This window comes from Onychomys torridus, chromosome 21 (genome assembly GCF_903995425.1).
Source record: "Onychomys torridus chromosome 21, mOncTor1.1, whole genome shotgun sequence".
NCBI classification, from domain to species: Eukaryota; Metazoa; Chordata; class Mammalia; order Rodentia; family Cricetidae; genus Onychomys; species Onychomys torridus.
The window spans coordinates 5,416,794-5,441,413 of record NC_050463.1 but is presented as its reverse complement, the minus strand read 5'-3'; the positions used below and the strand labels follow the sequence as shown (position 1 = coordinate 5,441,413).

General features: G+C 56.7%; 1 protein-coding gene across 7 annotated transcripts in view; it reads right to left on the bottom strand.

The window, feature by feature from the left end:
• Positions 1-24,620, bottom strand: part of Kdm4b (lysine demethylase 4B) — a 91,331-nt gene that overhangs the window by 50,089 nt on the left and 16,622 nt on the right. For 5 of the 7 annotated variants that reach the window (XM_036171411.1, XM_036171416.1, XM_036171414.1 and 2 more), the window contains exons 2-6: positions 23,854-23,959; positions 15,865-16,029; positions 11,143-11,318; positions 10,673-10,787; positions 6,088-6,281 (exon numbers count right to left, since the gene is read on the bottom strand). In XM_036171411.1, coding sequence (XP_036027304.1) covers positions 6,088-6,281; positions 10,673-10,787; positions 11,143-11,318; positions 15,865-16,005 — 626 coding nt within the window. In that variant the 5' untranslated portion in view covers positions 16,006-16,029; positions 23,854-23,959. Of the gene's footprint in view, positions 1-6,087; positions 6,282-10,672; positions 10,788-11,142; positions 11,319-15,864; positions 16,030-20,291; positions 20,420-23,853; positions 23,960-24,620 lie in introns of all 7 variants that reach the window. The other 2 variants (XM_036171412.1, XM_036171413.1) reach the window with 2 other exon arrangements.

Here is a 24,620-nt window from a genome sequence, read left to right as displayed (position 1 = left end):
GGAGGATGAGGAGGAGGGGGCAGAGAGAGGGAGGAAGAGGAGCAGGGAGAGGGATCCCCTACCAAAAAAGTAGGCCATATAACAACCAAAGAGATAAACTCGCAGGCATCCCCCAGCTCAGCAGTTGGCCCAAGAGCCTAGCTCAGTTCCAGCTCCTCAAATCTATTGCAGGGAGGCTCCATTACCTGCTGCAAGTTAACAGCCCTGTTTTGGGCAAAGAATACAGACAGCTTTCTGCTCAGTGCTTCTGAGGCAGAAAGGCTGGGGACACAGTCACTGGAGGCCCTGAGAGCCCCAACATGTAGCAACGTCCTGGTTGCTCTGACTCTCCAATCCCAGGGACACAGCTGCGGGGCAGGCCTGCTACAACCACCTCTCTGGCAAGGCCCGGCAGTGGGAAGGACGTGGAATGGGATGGCTCATCGAGCTAATGGGCACAGGCTGTGACTCAGAGCCGCACCCTGCCGTGTGCACCAGATTCTCTGAATTGCCTGCCATCATCAGAGTGCCGCAGTGGCTAATGACACAGGGCTCATCTTGCTGTACCAAGGGCCCAGTGCCCCAGTTTGAGCTCAGGCATGTCACCAGGTTCCCAAGGTAGCTGAGATATACAGCACAATCTCAAGAAGCAAAAGGCCAGAGCAGTGGCATTGGGGGTGACCGAGTGGCTGGGGCCAGAGTAAGGCCAGAGGCCCAATAGGAGGCTGCAGGGGTGCCGGGCCAGGGATAACACAGCTGTCCTCACTAGCTTCTGTATGTCTGGACCAAGCAGTTGAGCTGGCCTGCATGCCAACCCCTGCAGGGCAGAGCCTCAATGCCAGCTGGAGAGCACCCCTGACTGGCTCTTGGTCACCTTGCCATTTGGGGTTTCCTGGCTTCTGTGTGTGAGGGGGCACACAGCAGCCTGTGGGCTGACCTTTTGCCTCACACGCCTGCAGTGTCTGAGACAGGACAGGTCAAGGGACATGGAGCTGGCTGCATCTTTGGGACCAAGAGGCCAAGGCCGCCACTGAGATGTGGACTGGGTAGAGAAAGATCCCTTCCTGCCACAGGCATACTAGGTTTGTTTTTATTAATAAGACCTTCTAACAATTCGTGCTACATACAGTCATACAACAACACAGCCAGAGCCTGCTGCTAGGCTCCGCCAGCCCAGGTTAGCTACCTGGGACAGCTGCCACGCTCAGAGGAGGTCCCTTCTGCAGACAGCTCGCCTCTCATAGAACTCCCAGGATAGCCGAGGACAGGCACCACGGCCAGGTGCTCTGGAGAGGACAGAGTGGCAGAGCAGGTGGAAGCAGCAACCTTACACTTCCCTAGTAGAGAGCATCCACACCTCACAGGAGTCACACAGTGGAAAGAGGACGGGGGTGGGGGGTGGGGGTGGGGAGTTGTCACGTGATGCAAGCCAGATGAGAACCAACCATTGCAAGCCGAGCTGCCTCTAAGCTGCCTCCTACTGGCTTGGTCATCAGAGGAACCTGGTAGCAGCTGACCACTGCAGAGGGTCACGCCTACGGTGAAGTGCAGGGACCATCTTTGGTTCCTGAGGATGGGGACTGCAAGGCACTTACAAGCCAGTACCACCCTGGCTGACACAGGATAGGTCCCCAGCAGGTCCAGTTGTCCCCTCAGGCCTTAGGTGGTGATGCAGGTGACCTTCCCTAGGCTAGAGCCCAGGGTTTGACTAAGCAGTGGTCACAGATTACCCAGGGAGGAGGAGGAGGAGGAGGAGGAGGAGGAGGAGGAGGAGGAGGAGGAGGAGGAGGAGGAGGAGGAGGAGGAGAGGAGGAGGAGGAGGAGGAAGAGGAGGAGGAGGAGGAGGAGGAGGAGGAGGAGGAGGAGGAGGAGGGAGGAGGAGGAGGAGGAGGAGGAGGAGGAGGAGGAGGAGGAGGAGGAGGAGGAGGAGGAGGAGGAGCAGCAGCAGCAGCCGCTGCAGCCACCAGGAGCCCTGCAAGTACAGGCTCCTCACTTCCCATGCAAGGCCCTGTCTGCAGGGGCCACGCTGCAGCCGCACATGTGTGCCTCCTCCTCCAGAGACAGCTTTCTGTGGAAAGCATGAGGACCCACCCTACCTCCAAGTGCCACCTCCATCTGCTGCAACAGTTTCTGGGGGACTGCACAGAGCCTGGGTTCTTTACTCCACCTGCCCAGAGCAGCACATCCCCCACCACCTCAAAGTCCTTTGACCCCATCACATCAGCCAAGGCAGCAACAGACCCAGAGAAGCTTCAGAAAATGCTGGGACCTGCAGACGCCCTCATGCACCACAGCCCATCATGGTGCTGATGCAAAGCAGACACAGCCCACACTAGAGGCTCTGATGGGGGGGTATAATAATTGCCTCTGGGACTGAAGCCTTTTTCATCCTGCAGGAGGGCTCTTTAAATAGGAAGGTAAGCAACTCAAAATAGCTTCAGGAAATCTCTAAAACCGACCAGTTTCACTAGGCCCCTCCCCACCAGAGTGAACAATAAAAGCTGAGGGTCCCCTCAGGAAGCCGAGGCACCAGGAAAGGACACTCTGCAGCCTGTCCTGTACTCTGCCCTGCCGGCTGTGTGATATACTCCAGGTTCCCAGCTCTGTGAGCCGTCACCCATGCTGGGGTGAGCCTTGGTGACACAGCTGTCTCCCCTCACCCATGTGCCTGTCAGTGACCCCAGGAAAACTCGTGGTCACCATGCAGGACTTGGGGGTGTCCGTACTTTGGTCTGCTGTGGGCTCTCTACCTGGTGAGTAGTCATGTGTGTCCTGTCTCCTCGGGAAAACTCTTGTCATACAAAACGGGGAGACAGAAGGGCTCAGCAGTGGGGACTCCCCAGTTTTAAGCCGCATCCAGGGAGCAGCATCCACATGTCCATGAGGGAGAATGTATTAACTCCAATGGTGTAACAAGGACCCGAGTAGTGCTGACCCCTTTGAGGTCCCTGCTGGAGCTGGGGACACAGATGTAGCTGAAATCCTATCTTTCTGGGCCCATAGCCTGGGAGGAGAACCCAAGTCAAATGCACACCTGGTCTGTGTGTCCCCAAGGACACATGGGTTCAGTCCCATCCTGTAACGGTCAGCTGTCAAGGTGACAGATCTAGACTGCCCTGGAAGAACCAACTCACTGAGATAAGGCTTCCATCAGACTGGCCTGTAGGACAGTGTTCTGATTATGATCGGAGAGGGAAGGCCCAGCCCACTGTGGGAGGGGCCATCCCTGGGGGTCCTGGGTTCTATAAGAAAGCAGGCTGAGCCAGCCATGGGGATCAAGCCAGTAAGCAGCACCCTCCACGGCCTCGGCATCAGCTTCCTGCCATGATGGAGTACTGCTAGAACATATAAGCGGAATCAGCCCTCCTCCCCGAGTTTCTTTGGGTCATGGTGTCTACTGCAGCAACAGAGAGCTAACTAAGGCCCTTCCCTGCTGTGGGAGGGGGTGACAGGACGGACGCTCAGAGCAGGAGACCCTTGCTTATGGGCAACAGGGCCTCCCTCACCAAGACCAAGGCTGAACTCTGCTGGAGCTTTCGGTCCCCAAACAAGTGGCCAATGTGTTCACTGACAGCCCTGATGGCCACTTCCAGTCACAGCAGGATACAGGGACGTGGGGAGGCTGGACCTGCACCCAGTGTGGAGTGGGTGGGTAACTGGTGGCAAAAGAGACCAGCCTGTGGCACACTGTGTGGACCCTCACCACAGACAGCTGTCCACATGTGGCCATCACCTTTCAGGGAGCTCCAGGCCTCCCAGGCTGCAGGGCCATGTGGCCATGCATGTCGCAGCACCACCCTCAGACAGCATGGCTCTCACTGTCTTTGCCAAAGTGCTTCCCAACACTAGGGATGCTCTAGTCCCAAAGAGGTCCACAGCTGGCCCACCAGCCTGTCTCTCTGTGGCTGGCACCCACTTCACCGGCCACTCTGATGGCTCCTGACAGCTCAGGGGTCTCTCTGAAGCTAAGCAGTGGATGCTAGCCAGGTCCCATTCTCAGCCTCACGCCAGGGGCTGGCCTGGTTTCTTTTTCTCTTGGTTGAGCTGTAGCCTCCCCATGTAGCCCTGGCTGGCCTGCAGCTCTTATTCTTCCCTCTTATTTTCTGGGGGAGAAAGTGGGGCTGTCTCCCCATGCCGAACACAACAGGCAGCCAGGGAGCGTGGTTACAGCATCCAGGAGTAGCTAGGTTGGGAGCAAGGGAATGGCTGCCTGTCAGAAGCGCGGGAGTGCCACCTAGTGGCCACCAGGAGCAGGACTTTGGTCCCAGCACATGCTAGTTACACTCACATACAAACACGTGGGGATCTGCAGCAGGAGCACCCGTAAGCTGTCTGTGTCCCAGAGTGTCCCTAGCCCTGCAGGACAATGCAGCCACAAGGAGCAGACCGCTGGTCCTTGTTGCTACCACATCACTTCTCAGGGGATCCCAGGGGACCAGGTAGCAACTGCCACAGCTGCCCTCCACACAGGTAGTAGCAGAGCACCATGGGAGGAGTCACCTGGCTGGACAGGTGTACACAGGTGACAGTCCCACCAAAGGCCAGAGGTCACACTGGGGGTTGAGGGCACAGTCTAGGCTGCTCATGAGACGCCATCCAGCCTGTCACTGTTACATCAGGCTTCCACAAACAGGGATCTTGTCAGTTGAACTTAGAGAAGTCGGTGGTATGCACAGCTTAGACAACACAGCAGGAGCCCACAGTGCCCAGTGCACTGGGCAGCATTGTCTGTCTAGTGGACAGGATCCAGAGCATGAGAGACAGGCCTCCAGGAAGCAGCACTTGCCTTACTGTGAATGGCGCCACCCTTGGGCTGGGGTCCTGGACCACACACGAGAAGGAGCTGCCCTGTCATGTGACCATCTGCCTCAGTGCTTCCCAGCATGACAGGGGAGCCAAGGCAAAGCCTTCCTCTTGCTAGCTGCCTTTGTCAGAGGATTTTGTTGCAACAGGAGAAGCAGCTGAGAGCCTCGGCTGGCAGAGTGTTGCCCACGCACCCCTGACTTTCTCCCAGGCCTGTGGGAGATCACCTCCCCACCACAGACCCTCAGAGGGAGGCAGGGTGGTCAGAAGCAGACTGGGAGAAAGGGTCCTGCCCCAGGCCAGGGAACACAGGGCCTCAGACCCTGGGGCAGCGAGGTGCAGAGCTCCCGAAGGGCCTAGGGAACCAGGAAGCGGCAGACACAACACTTCAGGGATGTCTCACCTCGGTAACTATGAGGGGACAGTGCTGGGACTCACACAAGACATGAGAATGTCAGAAAAAGGGACAGTATTTGGGGTTCACTTGCCCGTACAGCCCAAGCCTGGCGACAGCCGGCTGCAGGGCTCACGTGGGAGGCACACATACAGCAGTGTCCTCCAGGGAAGGAGAGCGGCCCAGGGCCGAGCCCAGACTCCACAGGAGCGGGGAGGACTGTGTGCCTGGGGTATGAGTACAGAGACACCCAAAAAGAGGGCACTCTTGGTGTGGCCCTCCACAGGCTCGGCACACAGTCCCGTCCACAGCTGAGCAGCACAGGGGAGGCCTGTTGAGGACAAGGTGACCTGGGACTGCAGGGAGGTGCTAGACAGTAGGGGACGGGACACAAGGACCACAGTGTGGTCGCAGGGTGCATCTAAGGGGCACCGGAGCCCAGTGTTCAGGAGGCAGCAGCCCCACTGGGAGGCCTGAGCCACCACCACCTTACACTCCAGGGAGACGGACTGCAAAAGCAAGGGCCCCAGGCACAAAACACTTGAGGGGGACAACGGGGTTCCCTGCACCCGAGCAGAGGCCCAGGGGACGGTTGGCTGTCTCCAGGAGATGGAGAGGGAGCACTCTGGCACACTGGCACCTCATAGCCTCCAGGTCCAGCGGGAACTAAGTCCTGGGATGTGGTCTGCAGGTGACACACCCATCGATCGGCGTGGCAGAGCCTCAAGCAAGGACACAGCCCTTGGTTTGCTGCCTAGAATGACAGGGCTGCGGGTGGGTACCTGTTACCAGCAAAGCCACGGTCCTAGGCCAGCATATCTCCCCCAGGCCTGAAGGGGGAACAGGAGGCGCCCCGCAGGAACCTGTCACCAGTGGCCAGATCTCTCCACATGTCACACCCCGGCACTCACCAGGACTTGGGCTCGCCGAAGTGCAGGTAGTTGATGCTGTACAGGTCCATGTCTTCTGTGTGCCAGGCAAAAGTGGTCTTCCACATGCCGAAGTACAGGTAGGGTGTGTTCACACCCTCGATGATGGTGCCGCACTCACGCTCCACCATATCCAGGATGGTCCTCAGGTTGCCGATGTTCCACTGGACCACGTCCTGTGGACAGCAAGTGTGTGTGTGGTCAGCAGAACCTTCCCAGGACACCTGTGCCCACCTGCACTCTGGCTGCTGTCACCTGGTAGAACGGGGCTACTGAGGAATGTCAGTCAGCATCAGGTACCAGGCTCCAACTGGTCATCCCAAGAGGTTAAGGGTCATGGGCAGACTAGAAGTGCTCAGGCCCTGAACCAGCCGCCCCAGCTTTCCTGGAATAGCAGGTGCTAAATACAGGCAACAACCTACAAGCCAGCATGTGCCAAGGACAACTATAGCTTGGAGGTGACTCCACACCTCTAAGTAACACAGAAGGAGAAAGGCAGTCTCCATGTGAACCCATGCCCAAATGACAGCCCTTCCAGAACTTTCCATCAGACAAGAGCGGACTGCTTCAGGAGGATGCAGGCAACAGTGGCTGAAGCCCCACCTCAACCCATGCTCTCCACTGCGAGCTGCAGCTAAGGCAGCTCAGGGGCCTCAGGCGCATGCACCTGAGACCTCTCCTCATCCACCCCAGTGCCACCAGGGTGCATCTCCGCATCTCCACACCGTGACCCTGGAGGGGCATTCCCCTGGCAAGAGGCTGAAGACCCAAGTCTGGAGGACAGAGGCTGCTGAGGTCACAGCAGTATGGCAACTGGTCACCAAGCATACAATGGCCTTGCTGCCCTGCCTGCCACCAGCACAGTCACATGAGACACGCCATAGGCTACAAGAATAGGACCCAGGTACAGCCTCCCGGGGAGAATTTACCCCATGACTGGGTCAAAAGTCCTCTGCTCTGGTCCTCAGTTCCCCATCTGTAACAGATTCTGTACTACTTTAGGTGGGGCCCAAGCCACAAGCTTCCCGGTGGCCTGCGGTAGATGTAGCCCAGGGCCTGGCCTTGGCGGCTGACGCCTGTGTGTGGACAGGACCTTCCACAAAGTCGGCCCACTGGCTGACAGGAGCGGGTGCAGGGGCTAAGTCCAGACTCTGATCTCACGCAGCACTCCCCGGGAGCACAGATGACAGCACAAGATACCTACTAGAGATGGGGAGCCCAAATCCAAGAGACAAGAACACATGGCCACAGACCTAAGACCTTCCTGCCACCCGTGAAGTGGGTAAATCAGACCAAACCGCCAAGAGACCCCCATGGGCTCCCCATCAGAGCAGGGCTTTGCTCACACAGGGTGCACTGCTGGGCACTGTGAACAGGGCACAGCACACTGGCACTCAGGAGGCGGAAGAGGAGAGTCGGGAGTTCAAGGTCATCCTCAGCAAGTTCAAATCCAACCTGGGTTCCGTGAGAGCCTGGCTCAGGAAGGGAGGAGAAAGAACCAGCTGCGGAAGGACTTGTGGAACAGCTTGTCCTCGGGCACCGGCACTAGGCTGGGAGAGCCGCATGCATAGGTGAGGCACACACTTGAAAGAGACAAACCCTCAATCAGAAAGGACATGGACGAGTCCTAAGCCCGCATGGCTGCAGGACAGCAGAAGCCTCTGGAAAAGCTGTGCCGTGATTCCAGTCCTGAGACTTGTAGAGAGGGACAAGAGTGGGGGCAGGGAGTGCCTGGCGTCACCGCTGGGGCAGGGAGGCAACAGGACTGCAGGCTCCCATGTGCGACTTTCATTAATTGTTCAACTACTTGTGTGTAAATGTGCGTGTGTGCAAGTGCAGCACCCACAGGGGCCGGATCCATTGGAGCTGGAGTTAGAGGCAGTGATGGAGCACCTGACGTGGTGCGGGGACTAGAACCCAGGTCCCCTGAACTAAAAGAAGTACTCTAAACCACTGAGCGTCTTTCCAGCCCCGCAAGCTGAGTTTTCTGCTCCATTTTGCTGTGGACTTAAAACTGACCAAAAAAAAAAAAAAAAAAAAAAATCTATTATAAGAACTTCTGTTGCCAGACAGTGGTGGTGCACACCTTTAATCCCAGCACTCAGGAGGCAGAGGCCGAAGGATCTCTGTGAGTTGAGGCCAGCCTGGTCTACAGAGAGAGTTCTGGGACAGCCAGGGCTCCAGAGAAGCCCTGTCTCAACGAGAACTTGTTCCCGTTGATTTCTTTTGTGTGTGACATGAGGAGCCAGGGACAGCTTCAGCTCCCTCTGCAGTGGGCGCTGTTCTGGGATCAGACGCGGTTGTCAGGTTAGCGGCCGGCGCCCTTCCCCTCTGGAGCCATCTTACCAGCCCTGTCTTTTTAATGAACAAACATAACCAACACTGACCTAGAACTCCCCCTGGCACCAGACCATCCCCTGTGGTAAAAGCATCTCTCCAGTAGCTGATGCTGGGCCAGCGGCTCTCCCCACTGACCTGGGTCTAACCCCAGCTCACAGAGCAGCAGACTGAGGACCAAGGCCACTGAACACTCAGGAAAGGGACAAGGCCAACCCTTCTTGTCTGTGGAATCAGCAACAGGTTCTTAAATGTGACACCAAGAACAGAAGCAAAAAAAGGACTATGTGGACTCTACCAAGTAAGGCCACGCGAGGAAAGAAAACCACCAGACCTGTGGTCCCCGGCACTCAGAAGTACAAACACGAACTACAAAGAGTGTGACTCTGAGCAGCTGCCCAGCATCCACAAGGGCCCACAGTCCATCCCAGCACTGAGGGAAAGAAGACTGGACAGACAGACAGCTCCCAGAGCAGTCAGACAGGCTGGTGGTGAACTCACACCCCGCGACTCAGTAATCTAGAAACATGCTGATCCGGCAGAGAATCTAGAACAGACTTCTCCAGAGAGGCATGGAGAGAGCAGCGGGCACCCAGCAGACTCGGCATCCTGGCAAAAGGAACTACTACGCAGCAGTGCCTCTCAAGCCCTGAGGTGCACCCAAGATATGGACCTCGGAGAAACAAAGCCCAGACCACATGGACCTGGCAGCACCCACTGCTACCTCACCTCTCAGAGCCCAAGTAGGCAACAGCCCACATGTCTATCACCAGATAGACAAGGACATGCTGTGTGGGCCCTCCACACGCTAGTGTGCAGGGTCCCTGAGGACATCTAGAATCAGAAACAAGAGGCTACAATGTGGAACACTAAAAACAGGAAGTGTCCAGACAGACATGGACTCCTGGGTGTCAGTCTGGGGAGGGGGGTGACTGTTTGTGGGGTGGTAGGTGAGGAATCTATTATATCACTGTGGGTGCACTGGAGCCCACTGAACCCTGTGCTTTTAACGGCTACAGTGCATGGCATGTAGGCTACACAAAGCGAGGCTGCCTTTAGGAACAATCACAGCCACTGAGAAGGCTCAGCATGAAGGTGCTGCCACCAAGCCTTGTGACCTGAATTCAGATCTACAACAGAGTGGGACACGCATGCCCCTGAACACACATACACACACAAGAATAGACGCCCACACTTACACCACACACAACTAAAAACCAAACAACAAACAAACAAACCAATCAACACCGAGGAGACCGCTCAGTGGAGACCCTGAGCCCAGCCACCAGCACCCATCCAGAAAGCTGATGCAACAGTGTACACTTGCAATCCCAGCTCTGGACAGACACAGGGGAGTCCCCATGGTTTGCTGGCGAGTCACTCTAGCCTAGCAGGTGAGCTCCAGGTTCAGTGAGACCCTGTCCCAGAAAATAAGGCAAGGTGAGGGGCTGGGGAGATGGCTCAGTGCTTAAGAGCACCAGCTGCTCTTCCAAAGGACCAGGGTTCAGTTCCTAGAACCCACATGGAGGCTCACATCAGTGGTACTCCAGTTCCTGGGGATTAAACATACATGCAGGCACCCACCCCCCAGAATTAAAAAGTAAGGAAGAAACAAGGTGGAGCAGACAACCCCAGCACGCGTGAGGCAAGCATCCCTCCTTGAGGCTGAAGCAAGGGGGACAGAGCCACAGTCTGAGGAAGACATTCAAGATTATCTGCAGGTGCACACACACACACGTGCACACGCACATGCAAATCATCAACGAGCAGAACCTTCCAGAGCCATGCAGTGAGGCGCCAGCACCAAGGTGGCTCTGCCCTGGGCCCCTGAGGTGGTCCCTCTTCCTGAGCTTGACAACTGAGCCTGAGCAGGGGGGCTGCAGGTGCAGGTGGTAGGAGCCACCCCCAAGCGGAGCTCCTGCTACAGCTCCAAGCCAAGGGCTCCCAGCTCCACACCTCAGCAGCCACCACTGAGGTGGCCAAGACCGCAAGGCCACAGACACAGGAGTCAGAAGAGGCAGGACCCAGAGTCCCCACCATCACAGAGACCAGTCCAAGTTGTAGCCTCCTGTTCAGCATGCCAGCTTGGGCCAGAAGTCAGCACATTCCTGCCAAGTAGTGTCCAGGACCACGGAGGTGGGGGAAGCCCCTGGAGTCAGGGTGATCCTGAGCCTAGCCGCTCTCCTCCCATCCCTAAAGCCCACAGTGGCAGCCACTCACAGACACTTACATCATCATATAGAGAGCCACTGATATCGGCCCCGTAGATGGGAGAGACAAAGGTCAGGTTCTTCCAGTACTTTCGTTCCAGGTCGTCAAAGTCCTGATGGCGTGGGGTACAGTACCTGGGGACAGTACAACAGCTCAGATCGGGCTCTAGGCAGTACGACCTCAGCCACCTCAGAACCCAACCCCAAAACCAAAGCTGGTTGTGGCAAGGAGAGGCCCAGAGCTTCAGGAACCAGGGGCAGTTGGAGCAGAGAACACGGGGACCATGTGTCTATGCATGTTATGACTGTAAGGTCTCAAGATCTGCAGAGCAGGAAGCTTGGAGGACCTCCACTGGAAGGCTACCAGACCACACGCTGGGATGAGGGAAGCCCCTGGAGACAGGGATGGGGTGAGGAGCCCTACGGACCAAGCTGGGCCTCCAGGAAGTGGGGAGTCTGAGCGGCAGGGAGACAGCTTGTAGCCACATACTTCTCACTGTTGGCCAGGCGACGGTATTCACCCACGGTCATGGCCTTCTTCTGGATGTTATACTGTGTGAACAGCCCCGACTGGCCTGTCACCACCTGCTGTATAGGTGCTGGGATGACCACATCATCAATGTCGTCATACGTCTGCCGTGGCTTCCACTCCTTGGGTGGGATGATCTGTGGGGGCCAAGAAGGGTGTGGGTGATGCAGCTCCCAAGGGTAGGAAATCCCAGGTCCCCAAAGATCTAAATGCACCCACACTAGTGCTGACACACACACACACACACACACACACACACACACACACACACACACAACCATGACAGCCATGGCGGCCGAGGTGGTAGTTGGTCCCCACTGCAGCAGACACTGGGGGACTGGGCCACAAGCCAGGGCTGAACGGGGTATGTGTGTGTGTTTCTAAACTGAGCCAATGCACTCAAGAGTCAGCAGGGGCCCCATTTTGTGACACTCTTACACGTGAACCTGTTCTTGATCACTGCTACTGTGCACAGGTGCCCCTGCACAGGCACACGGCAGCAAGCTGCAAGGGAGCGCACGAGACAAGATCAGAACCAGTCTGGGATCCCAGGAAGACGGAGTGGGTGCCGGAGGCGAGTATTCCACACATGGCAACAAGGCCAGGTCACAAGTGGCTGCTCTGAGGAAGCTGAGGCACAAGGGATCATCCCCCAGCCCCAGGCACTTAGGTATACAAGGTAGGGCAGAGGGGACACCTGGAGGGGATGGGAAGCGTCAGGACTGTCCCAGCCCTCGTCGAGGGGAGGTAGAGGGCACAAGGCCCGCGGCTCTCAGGGCTGCAGTACCAAGCCTCACAGGCCTCCCTCTCTACTCTGGCCACAGAACAGGACTGGCGGCTCCAAGCTTGTGATACTTCAGATAACTCAAGTCACCTGTGGTCCCCAGGGACTCAACAGGCACACAGGCAGCAACTCCAGTTCCCACACTGCATGCAGAGAGGGAAGTCTCAGCTGGGGCTTCTGGCTCGTGTCTAGGGATGCCTGCGGCTGACACACACTGAGGGCATCCTGTCCTGCAGTGGGTGGGGACACTGCTCAGTACCCTGCAGTGCCCAGGACAGCCCCCAGAGAACCAGCCAACTCTGTGCCCACAGTGCCAGGACGCAGGGGTAGGGATGGGGGACTGAGACCACACTTCAGATAAGGCTAACAAGTGGCAGGGGAGAGATAGCCACAGGGCAGCAGCCATTCTGACAAGCCACTGAGCTTCCTGCTGGCCCCATGGGAAGGAGCCTGACGTCAAGGAGACCCCAAGCCAGCACCTCCAAGGCTTTTACACCCAGCGCTTACCAAGCAGCCAGGAAGCCCTGGTCTGGTCATCCTAGCACATCCTCAGAGCACTCCCCACCCTTGGGTGAGTCTGGTTCTCACTGCCTCTAGCAAGCACTCTCTTAGCTCTGGAGCTCACAGATCTTGTGGAGGAGGTGGGGACAGCTGTGCTGCCAGAAGAGCCCCCAGCACAGACATGTGTGCACGCACATGCACACACACACATTCACACATACTCATTCTTACAGACACACATACACACATTCTTACACACAGACACGCACACACTCATTATCTCTCTTCTTTTCAAGATAGGGTTCCTGGCTGCCCTGGAACTCACTCTGTACACTCTGTAGACCAGGCTGGCCTCAAACTCACAGAGATCCATGCCTCTGCCTCCCAAGTGCTGGGATTAAAGGTGTGTGCCACCACTGCTTGGCTACACACACTCACATTCTTACATACAAACACGTGCACATGTTGTAGTCATTCATCTGAGAGCGCACGCACATACACACACACACACACACACACACACACACACACACACACACACACACACAATGGTTGAGGCTGATGAACCCCATGCCCTCAGATTGTGCGTGGCTAGCAGTAGTTCCTGGAGTCCATCTGCCCTCAGAAAGCAGGAGGTATGTGTGCTTGTGCTGTGCTGCACACGTGCACCCAGTACCTGGACTGAGTCAGCCTCCCCAGGTTTCAATCCCATGGGGTAGCACAGATCCCCAAAGTCACAGGGGACCTGAGCCACAGCCTAGTGTGATGGCTCCACTCTGACAGGCAGGCAAAACAGTGGGATGCAAAGGTGCTGCAGAGGAGCCCGGTCCCCGAGGACAAGGTGAAGGCAGGGAAGGGAGGGCCAGAAACTCGGGCACAGGAAGAGCAGGCAGCCCTACAAACCCATGGATGTGCACTCTTGATGCTAGCAACGCCAGAGGGGGAGCTGTGCCTGCACAGGCTGTGGTAGGAGGTGGCAGATCAAAGATGCCATGGTCTCATCTGCAGGGACCACAGCAGAGCAGAGGATAGTCTAGGTGAACAATGGCCTCTGGTGGGAGGGCGCTGCAGGCAGGGAGGGGCTCACAGTAGGACGCCACCCAATCTGTGGCCATTGGGGAAAAGGAAGGGGCAGAAACTTGCAGCTCAAAAACAATGCTCAAGAGCCTTGAGATGGCAGACTCCAGCTGAGGCTAGGGACAGGAGCAATGTCTGCTGAGCAATGGCATCCTCCACAGGAAACCTAAGGCCAACCCTAGGACTGCAAAGTGCCTGGAGGCATGTCCACAGGGGGCATATGCGCAGGAGTGCAGACACACACACACACACACACACACACACACACACACACAGACACACACACACGCGCACACAGACACACACACACACAAACACAAACACACACAGACACACACACACACACACGCACACACACACAAACACAAACACACACAGACACAGACACACACACGCACACACACACAGACACACACGCACACACACAGATACACACACGCTCGCACACAGACACACACGTGGCTGGGTAGACACTCAATGGTAAGGACATTCGTTCTGAAAACATGAGGACCTGAGTTCAAATCCCCAGCATCCATGTAAAGGGCTGCACACCTGTGACCTCAGCACGGGGCGACAGATGGGGACAGCCTGACGGTTGGCCTAGCCAGACTGGTGAGCTTCCAGTTCAGTAGGACTCTGTCTCCAGGCGGAAGCGGAAGAGTGAGAGCGGAAGACGCCCAACACCCTGCTCTGGCCTGCACACGCACACATCACATGGCTGCACACCCGTATATGTGCACATGGGCGTGTTGCCCATGCAGGCACAGAGAGGCAGGGCAGGACAGAGGCATTAGTCTGTTGTACTGGCCTGTTAGGCTGAAACAGGAGGGGCACTATGTGCACGTCGTTAAGTGCTTTAAGACCACAACAAGGAGGAGAGCCTACAGACCCGCATGGCAGTGGGCAGTGCCATGGGGAAGCCCACACAGGGAGGGTAGACACAGCCCTCTGTGCGCTTTGCACAAGGAAGGTGTTCACTGAGAAACTGATCTTCAGGAGGGACAGGACTCGACAGCTTTAGAGCGGGGGCAGTGGCTGGCAGAAGGCAGGCCCGCCTCAGAGGGCACCGGCAGAGCCCTGAGGAAGGCTGTGTGCCGTTTTGGCTGTTATACTGGCTTGTTTATCATGTGTGTGCATGTATGTGCATGCATGTGGAAGTCAGGGGAACACTCACAGACGTTAGCTCTCTTCCTAGTGTGTGGATCTGGGGACTAAGCTCAGGCTTGGTGGCAGTTACCTATCCAGCCCCATTGTCTGCCTGGAGATAGAGCCCCACAGGCACCTGCCGCCACCTGTGGGTTTCTGGACTGTCTCTGGCATTCTGAAGCGCTGGCTCGACTCCAGAGAACCAGGAGTTCTAGACAGCATGGTGGCCGTGTGGCGACCCACAAGCAATTGTTCCAGGTGTACCACGAGCAAGGCCAGGTGTGTGGGTGCTGGCCTGCCCTCTCAGGGCCTGGGGGGCTCAACACCATCCTGAGTGGTTTCAGAAAAAGTCCTGAGGCCAGCCTACCATTTACCTTGCACACAAGAGGCCTGGAGGGGCCATTTAGGAGCACACGGGAGACCTGGCACATCCCAGTGCTAAGGAGAACCAAGAAGTGAATCGAGAGGCAGAGAGCTGGCTCACCTTTCAGAGCCCAGCACCTCATGAGGAGGCTCCCAACTGCTGTGGCTCCACGCCCCCTTCTAGCTTCAATATGCACCACACACACGTATGCACACCCACAGACACATAGATTTTGTTCTGTTTTGTTTTGTTTGAGACAGGGTTTCTCTGTGTAGCCCTTGCTGTCCTGGAACTCGCCCTGTAGACCAGGCTGGCCTTGAACTCACAGAGAGATCTGCCTGCCTCTGCTTCTTAGCATGCACTACCACTACCTGGCTCTTTTTTAAAAAAGAAAAAAAAAAAAAAAAAGATGCAAGGTAATCCCAACACTCTACTATGCAAGGCCTTATGCCTACACACACACACACACTCACACACACACACTCACACTCACACACACTCACACACACGACTCTATATTCCCTCTCACTCTGGCTCACTGCCACTTCATCAGGAATTAAAGGTGTTTCCTGGTACCACTGCCCTTAGGCACTGGGTTCCCTTCCGTCCCTGACCTAGCGTAGCCCTATCCCTCACAGCAGCAGGCTCTGTGTCCCACCCAGGCTGGGTTGCTCCCTAGGCTCAGGGACTCGAGTGCCCTGATTTGGTCCAGGTGCCCACACAGAACCTGGTGCCTCTGTGAATGTGAAGAGGCTGGAGCGGCAGTGACAAGGCGTCTAGGCACCAAGCAGACTGGGAGGGCATGACCCACCTTGGCTAGGCCTGCGCGGTGGGCACCTTGCGACTCGATGTAGGCCACGTATCTGTTGAAGTCCCTGAACTCGTCCATGGTGGGGCGGAAGGTCATAATTTTGCAGCTGGGGTTCTGGGCGCTGTGGTCCTCGGACCCCATGGCTGCAGCGATGCAGAGCCACACCTGTGAGAGGAGAAGAGCAGTCAGTGCAGCCCTGCATCACCACAGACCTGCATCACCACCGTGACGTTCCCTCAGAGGCAACGAAAGCACCCCCAGCTGCAATAGGGTAACAGCAGACAGCTGGGGCCTGCCAGCACACCACAAGACTATCACTCCCACCAGCCTGAGCACCAGAGTGACGCCAGCTGACTAAACGCACGGGTCCCAAAAGCTGCGCACTTTCTAACCAGAGGCCCCTAGAATGCAGAACTGTTCTCAGCAAGGACCTTCTTTCCATGTGGACCTGTGGCCTTGTGGTCACCACATCCACCCAGGATCCCTGTGCACACATGAGGTCATCCTGGGAAGGTTGAGAATGTCCCACTTGTTCACAGCCTGGACTCCATCAAGCTATTCAGGGAACCCTGAGCCAAGTTGACAAACCAACCCATGAGTCAGCTCAAGCCACAGCTAGTACCGACCCACCTGTGTGCCAGCATGGAGGGGACGTCACAGATGCTGGGAGCATCCATGCTGCAGGGAGGCAGCACAGCTGGTCTCCTTACTGCCCCTTGTATAGGAACCTTTTCAGCCACTGACCTCTCCTTATTGGGAGACCACATCATAGCCTGCAGCCCAGGGTCTGTCCGAGAAGGGTTGTCAGAGTCCCCTCCTCCTGGAGATCTCCCCCACCCCCAGATTTCACGCACTTTCCCAGGGTGGCCACCAGGTAGCAGCACATGCCCAGGAATGGAGTGCAGGGCTTGATGGGCACAGAAAAGATCTAGGCCAGGGTTTGGTGGCCAGGCACCCAAAGGCCACCGCCCTGATGGGCTCTGGATAGGAAAGAAGCTGCATCACCTGGGAGCCCCAGGGCTGTACCAGACACCTAGGTGCCCTGGGGCTCTAGTGGACACAGCTCTCAGAGCCCCAGTGCCATGTGATAGGACATGGTTTACTGAGAGGGGCTGTCAGTCACTGTCCTCCAGCCCTAGGGCACTAGGGAGGCCCTAGCCACAGACGAGAAGCTATCCTGCTGAAGATCTGACCCACCCCAGGTCTCAGGGCCACCACTGTCCCCACCAGCCTCCCATCAATTGCTGAGCCCAGGATCCAAATATCTACCTGCCATCCCACCACCCCATGCAGAGCTGAGAGCTGGGGGAGATGGTGCAGACGGAATCATGTCCTCGGGGACCTCACAGCCTAGAAATCAACAGCCTCGTTGTGCCTCGGTGTTCAGGTGAGCATGTGGGAGGAGCATGGGAGGGTGCAGCAGCCACCAGCAGAGTGTGGCCCTGGGCAGGGTCCACCTCGGCTGCCCAGCAGGCCACATTCAACGGTGGAGCGCTGTGTGTCTTCTGGATGACACGAGGACAGTACATTTCCTCTTCCATGGCTTACTGCTGAGCCCTGGCACACAGGGCAGTCCCAAGGTCTGACTTGTATGATGAGGGTTCCTGCACTCACCTCCTCCCTCTCACAGTTCTTCCCAGGGACTACGTCCACCTGGGTTGGGACAGCACACAGCAGTTCTTCCTCCTGCCTGTCTCTTGCTCAAGGACTGCATGGCCAGCAGAGACCAGGTTGTCACCAGGGTCCTGTGTGGGCGACTGTGATGGGCATGGGACCTGAGGGCTGCACTCCATCAAGGGGGCACCGCAGACCCACTCGAGGTGCTGGTGGGAAGTGCACAGAGCACTAGGCCAGCAGCACACAGAAGGAAGGTGGAAAGCAGGACCAGGGCACAGCAAGCAGTGCTGTCCAAGCACATGTGCAGAGGTCAAAGGACAAGCTGCAGGAGTCAGTCGTCTCCTCCCACCATGTGTGACCAGGGATGGAACTCAAGCTGCCAGCCTTAGCAGTAGGTGAGATCTTGAAGGCCCCAGCTGTCAAGAGTCAGCAGAGGGCTACAGCTGACCCCTCAAGCTATCCTGAGAGACAGAGCGGAGGTGTGAACCAGAACTGGGTCCCTGGGAAGCTGAACCCTACAGCTGGAACAGCACACAAAGAAAAGGACTCTTAAGAGGTGGGAGGGGCAGAGACAGGGATCAGCCAGAGCTACCTGGGCAATGTCACCACAAGGAGGGCAGGGGCCAAGAGGGCTCAAATGCCACCAGAAGCTGGACAAACTGGCAAGTGGAGTGTTCCAGGGTCCCCAGAAGGGCCAGACATCTCACCCACTACCATACAGATGCACCACAGATGAGGGCACCATCTGAGGATCCCCATGTCTATAGCCACTAGCTGCAAAAGCTAGTGGGGTGCATGCAGAGGTGGAGGTCCCAAAGCCTGTGATGGGCCAGCACAATGAGTGTGCCAGGTGCTACTTGTTTGAGAATTGGAGGTAGGTAGGCAGAGCTAATAGTCTAGTAGTTGGGAACAAGTAGCCTAGCAGCCTAGGCAGAGCTAGTAACCTAGTAACCTAGAGCTGGGAACTGGGGCAAGTGGGTTTGGAACCCACTAGCCTCAGAGTGTGTATGTGTGTTGGGGGTTGGAGGGAAAAGACAGACAGCCACCTCATGCCAGCTGCCAAACAGCAAGCGCCCTTACCCCTAGTGACAACAGCTCCTTACTGTCCACAGATAGTGCCCTCTCTGCCTCCTGTCAGTTAAACAGAGCTCAGAGAGAGCAGCCTACTGAGACTCACCCCACCCTACAGGAGGTTGCTCCCACTATCCAGGGACACGTGTCAAGAGCAGAGCTTTCAGGCCAGGCTGGCTGTGGAGCAAGGCCTGGCCACAGAGGGCCACTTCAATGGCCAGGCCGTGTCCCATCACCTGTACACCCCTGCTTGTGCACACCTGTCCCCCTTACTCAACCCCCCAGGGAAAGACCGAGGAGCCATGGACTGGGCTCCAGAGGTCCTGGGAGTGCAGTGACAGCCCCTGGGCTGAGCCCCTTAGCGCACAGCAATGGACCGGTCCCATGAGCCAGCACAGCACAAGCTCTATGCCCTGGTCAGCATCCTGGGAAAACACAGGAGCACAGGAGGCTAGCACGCTCCTCCCAGTGGCACTAAAGGCACCAGTCCTCCAAGTGTGAGGGAGGGTCTCCCAACCCGACTTGTTCCTGAAGGTCCTTACTGCCAGAGGTCAGGCCACTGGGCGACACCCCAAACTCTGGTGAGTTCTGGCTGGCCATGGGCCTGGGCCATCATCTTGACAGGCTCCACAACATAAGCTCAGTCCCCAGCAGGGAGGTAGCCATGACTCCCTGAGCCTGGTTCAGGAGTGTGGCTAGACTCCTGTTGGGGTTACCCCACAGCTCCAGAAGTCACACAGCAGGAGAAAGTGGGTTTCCTAACGGGTCCCGCCTGCAAAGAGCCCAGGTAAGGTGAGAATGATCTGCCCCTAGAACTGTCTGCCCCACTTCCCTTGCTCCCCCAGCTGTGTACCAGTTGTACGTGACCCCTGAGCACAAGGAGTCCACATGCTGTAACAGAAGGACCTCCCAGTCTGTGCATGCAGCCCTGAGTGAACAGCAGGGGTGGGGTGGGAACAAGAAGAGCAGACACAGAGGATGAGCCCTGAGGGCTTCACTTGGTCAGCCAGACTACAGGATGGCAGGGCTGCAGGACAGCAAAGGCTACAGGATAGATGGCAGGGCTGCAGGATGGATGGCGGGGTTGCGGGATGGACATTGAAGCTGCAGGACAGCAGGGCTGCAGGATGGATGGCGGGGGATGGATGGCGGGGATGCAGGACAGCAGGGCTGCAGGATAGATGGCGGGGATGCGGGATGGATGGCGGGGATGCAGGATGGATGGCGGGGATGCAGGATGGATGGCGGGGATGCGGGATGGATGGTGGGGCTGCGGGATGGATGGTGGGCTGCAGGATGGACGACAGGGGCTGCGGGATGGACGGCGGGGCTGTGGGACAGCAGGGGCTGACAGCACAGGACACAAGGGCCCAGGCCCAGGGCTGAGAACTGGACTGCTGGGCTCAGAACTTTGTTATTTAACTTCTGGGATGAGAAGGCTGGGCACCCAGGCCACAGAGACGTGTGGACAGTGGGCTTGGCACAGAACCAAGAGGAGACAAGCCAGCCAACTAAGCACTCCCTGAGGCCAGCTGAGGGGTGGTGCAGTCCCAAGACCAATACTCAATGCTGCCAGGGAACTGCAGGGACCTGCCATGTGTACAGAAAGTACGTGGGACATCCAGGCCAACAAGCCACATGAACAGACCCCCTGGAAACCCCACAGGAGTCACAGCCAGAAGACAGCAAGGTTGTTCTCTGCAGCAAGGACCCGCCCTGCCATCCTCCTGCCTCAGCACCTCAAATGCAGATCAAGTGCAGCATCCACATGTCCCCTCCTGGGTGATTGGCTGGAAGCCACCAGAGTGAAGAGAAGTGCTGGGCAAGCTCCTGACCAGGAAGGCCTGGGCCACTTCCACACTCTTGTCTGTTAAAGGAGGAAATAAAAGACAACATCTTGGACACACCAGCACAGGAACAGGGGTCATGGCCCTCGACATCACACTGGGCCACTCCCGAGAGCTGCTCAGCTGCACCCATCTGTGAGCAGGCACAGAGCAGGTGTCTGGTGACGCTCAGGAGGCTGAGGCAGGACAGGATTAAAGTGGACATGAGCTCTGACTGAACCGTGGTCCAGGGCTGCCAGCAGCTGTCATAGGCCAGATCCCAGCTCCAGGCATTTCTGCAAAGCCTAGGACCGTTCTCACTGCAACTACAGATGGAAGGTGGGGCGGCCACTGGGAATGCCTGCTGGCTCCAAAGGCCTGTCTCAGCCACTGTTTTATCCCCGTGAGGAGCCACCATGACCACGGTAACTCTGATAAAGAAAAGCATTTAACTGAGGGCTACAGTCTCAGAGGCTTAGTCCATGATCCTCATGGCGGGGAGCATGCTGGAGTGCAGACAAGGCATGGTGCTGAAGTAGCAGCTTGTTTATATCCTGATCCACAAGCAGCAGGCAGAGAGACACTGAGTCTGATATGGGCTTTTGAAACCTCAAAGCCCACCCCAGTGACACCTCCTCATCCCACCTATTCAAATACATGAGCCTATTGGGAGTCATTCTTACTCAGACTACCACAGACCAAAGCTACTGCCACCACAAACCAGAGTCCAACATTAGTTCAAGGAGTGACTTCATGTCCCACACAGCCACCACCACCACCAAGTCACAGGACGGGTAAAGAGTGGCCCAGCCATACACTGGAACACCAGGCAGCCCTGAGCAGGAGTGAGACTCAGACACACACATTGTGGGGAGCCTGAAGACCAGCTTTAGTGCGAGACCCAGAAACAAAAGGCCACTCATGCTGGCTAATTCTACATCAACTTGACACAAGCTAGAGTCACTTAAGAGGAAGGAGCCTCATTAAGAACATGCCTCCATAAGATCTAGCTGCAGGCAAGCCCATAGAGCATTTTCTCAATTAGTGATCAATGGTGAGGGCCCAGTCCACTGTGGGAGGTGCCATCCCTGGGCTGCTGGTCCTGGGTTCTATAAGAAAGCAGGCTGAGCAAGCCAGTAAGCAGCATCCTCCATGGCCTCTGCCTCAGCTCCTGCCTCCAGTTCCTGCCCTGTGTGAGTTCCTGTCCTGACTTCTTTCAATGATGGACCGTCACCTGGAAGTGTGAGCTGATTAAACCCTTTGCTCCCCACATTGCTTTGGTCACGGTGTGTTAACACAGCAATAGAAACCCTGACTAAGTCAACACTCAGTGTGGGAATCTGTAACAGGAAATTTCCAAAACAGGCCAATCCACAAATGGGAAGCGGATTTGTGGGTGCTAGAGGCTGGGGAAAGAGCTCATGGGGATGGGGTTCCCTTTTGGGGTGGTGGGCTGGATGTTCTGGAACTCGACAGTGGCGAAGGCGGCACTACTCTAAATATTCTGCAAACCACTGAGCTGTCCACTCTTGGCAGTGGGCCTGAGTGGATGCTCCTTACAGAGGCACCCATAGGACCTGCCAAGTCCTGTCTGTCCCAAGCACCATCACTAGACAAGGCCTCACTGTGGAGTCCTCAGTTTCCCTCTGGGGAGCTGGAGGGAAAGCCAGGCTCAGCATGCACTTTGGTTGAGGGCAAAGGCTGCCTGGAGCACAGCTGAGCCTGAAAGACAAAAGCAGTGTTTCAGAAGGTTAAGATAGAATGACTTCCAAGCCAGGTCACCAACATCACCTCTTGCCCACCAGTAATCCACACTGCCTGTGTGGATAGTGGCTCTGGCCATTTTGAGCCCCACAGGCAGTGTTCTCTGGTACAAGACTCCATTGTGCCAGCTGTAAACAAATAAAGCTTTATTTACAAGATAGGCAGGGACCCAGAGACCCGGTCCCATCTAAGATGCCTACAGCCTGGCCCCGGCTGCAGCCTGGGCCCTGCAGGTCAACTCTTCTGAGCTGTGGAGTCCCTGTCCCCAGTTCCAGTCTGCAGTGGCCTGCCCAGCTGAGTTGCCCTGCAAAATCACCTTGCTGGGACTCGTCCCTGAACCAGGAGGTGGCAATTAACCCAACTGGCAGCAGCATCTCCACTGCCAACAGGAAACCCAACCTGAAACCCCCAATGTCTACCACAACCCAATGGCCCCATCCTGGCCTTTCTAGCCCTGTCCCCTTCCTGGGGAGCTCTGGGCCACTGCAGATGCCTCTGTATTAGGCCTATCCAAGCTGCAGAGTAGCGTAGTGGTTGTGTCCAAATTCTGCACACAGGGTCCTGGATTGTGTTCCTACCCCCCCCCCCACCCCCCCCCCCATCTGGCTTCCTTGAGGTCAGAGGGACCTGAGGTGTGAGAGGGTGATGGGATAGAAGTACCTCACTGTACTTCAAGGGGATCTGAGAAGGACCTGGGTAGAGCCAACATCTCACCTGGGCAGGGACTCTGAAGGCCACCCCAGAAACACGTGAGCACTGGACAGTGCAGTTAACATGATTCACACTTCACAAGCAGGCTGGGGTGAGGCTTGGTGCTAAGCATGGGCTAGCATGCACAAGGCCCTGGGTTCACCCCAGCCCCAGAAACATATGCACACACGTGTGTATGCACACATACTACCCCATAAACAGGCTCTTTCATTTTTTTAAGATTTTTAAAAATTGTATGTGTACACATGTTTGTGTATGTACATGTGAGCAACAGCAGTGCCCTGCAAGGTGAGATGAAAGCTGTGTGTGCATGTGAGTACAGGTGCCTGCAGGTACCAGAATGCTGGATCTCTTAGAACTGGAGCTACAGACCGTCATAGGCCCCTGACATGGGTGCTGGGAACTGAAGCCAGGTCCTCTGGAAGAGCAGCACTGCTATTAACCACTGGATCATCTCTCCAGCCTCACATCCACTGGGGTTTTGTTGTTCTTGTTTTGTTTTGTTTTTCTTTCTCTTCAAGATAGGGGCTTACTATGCTGTTCTGGCTATACTAGAACTCACTCTGTAGCCCAGGCTGGCCTCAAACTCAGAGCTCCACCTGCTTCTGCCTCCTGAATGCTGGGATTAAAGGCATGCACCACCCTTGGCTTACATCCGGTCTTCACAGTGTTTTAAAAGCTACCTCCCACTGCTGGAGAACCTAGCCCCATCCCTGATCCCAACTTCCTGCTGCAGGTGGATGAAGGGAACAGGCCCCACAGCCCCATAGCCCCAAAGAAGTGTCCCAGAGACCAACATGCACAGGCCAGATGGTCCTGAGCTGCAGGTTCTACCTCAGTGCAAGAGGACCCCAGTCACCAGAGCTAAGAGAAGCCTGAGTCACAGCTGGACAGGTGCACAGACTCCACCCACAGGCCACTAGGCCTCAGCACTGCCCAATCTCAGGAGCCATGGGCCCACGATCAGGCCGCCCATCTGGAGCCTGGTTGCTATACTTACCTGGAGGTTCCAGGAGGTTCCAGGAGGCTGAGGTGACCAAATGACCGAGGCTCAAGGAAGCAGTCAGGGTTGCTTCCTGTCGGGCACCTCCGGCGACAACAGTGTCCTGCAAGGTGCAGACGGAAGTGAAGACTGAGGTGTGTGTGTAGGGTGGGGGGCTGCCTGTCCCGTCCTCCCAGCACAGCCTCCAGGGACACTGGCCTGGTGCAGCCCCGCCAGCCCTGGTCACTCCTCAACAGCGCACAGGCTGTCCCCAGCTCTCTGCTGCCCACTGCGAACTAGTGCAGTGAGAAGCCTGGACCAGTCAAGTGACGGGAGAGAAGCTCCTAGAAGCCAGAAGCCACAGAGAGCTACCGATTTTCAAGTTCAGTCACGTGTGATGGCGTACGCCCGTCACCCAGCATTCAGAAGGTGGAAGATGGATGGCAGGGACCTGAGGCCAGCCTCAGCTACACACCAAGTCTGAGGCCAGCCTGGGCTACTTAAAAAGCAAAAAGTTCTTGGCTCCTTCCAAAGTCCCTGGCTTCTGGAGGGAGGTCAGTGGGTCCCTGCCAGTGAGTCACGTGTACAGGGACTCAAATGCTTGGGCTTGGTGATGGCAAGAGCCACTGTGGCACTAGGACCTCGTGATGGAGCCTGTGGCTGAGGTCACCAACCTGCGACCTCTGGCCCCCACCTGTGCCTCCTATTGCCCTGGGCTCCAGCTGCCTTCACTCCTGCTCAGGTGATCAGTCCCAGCTGACCATGGCCCAGGTCCCTAAGGGGAG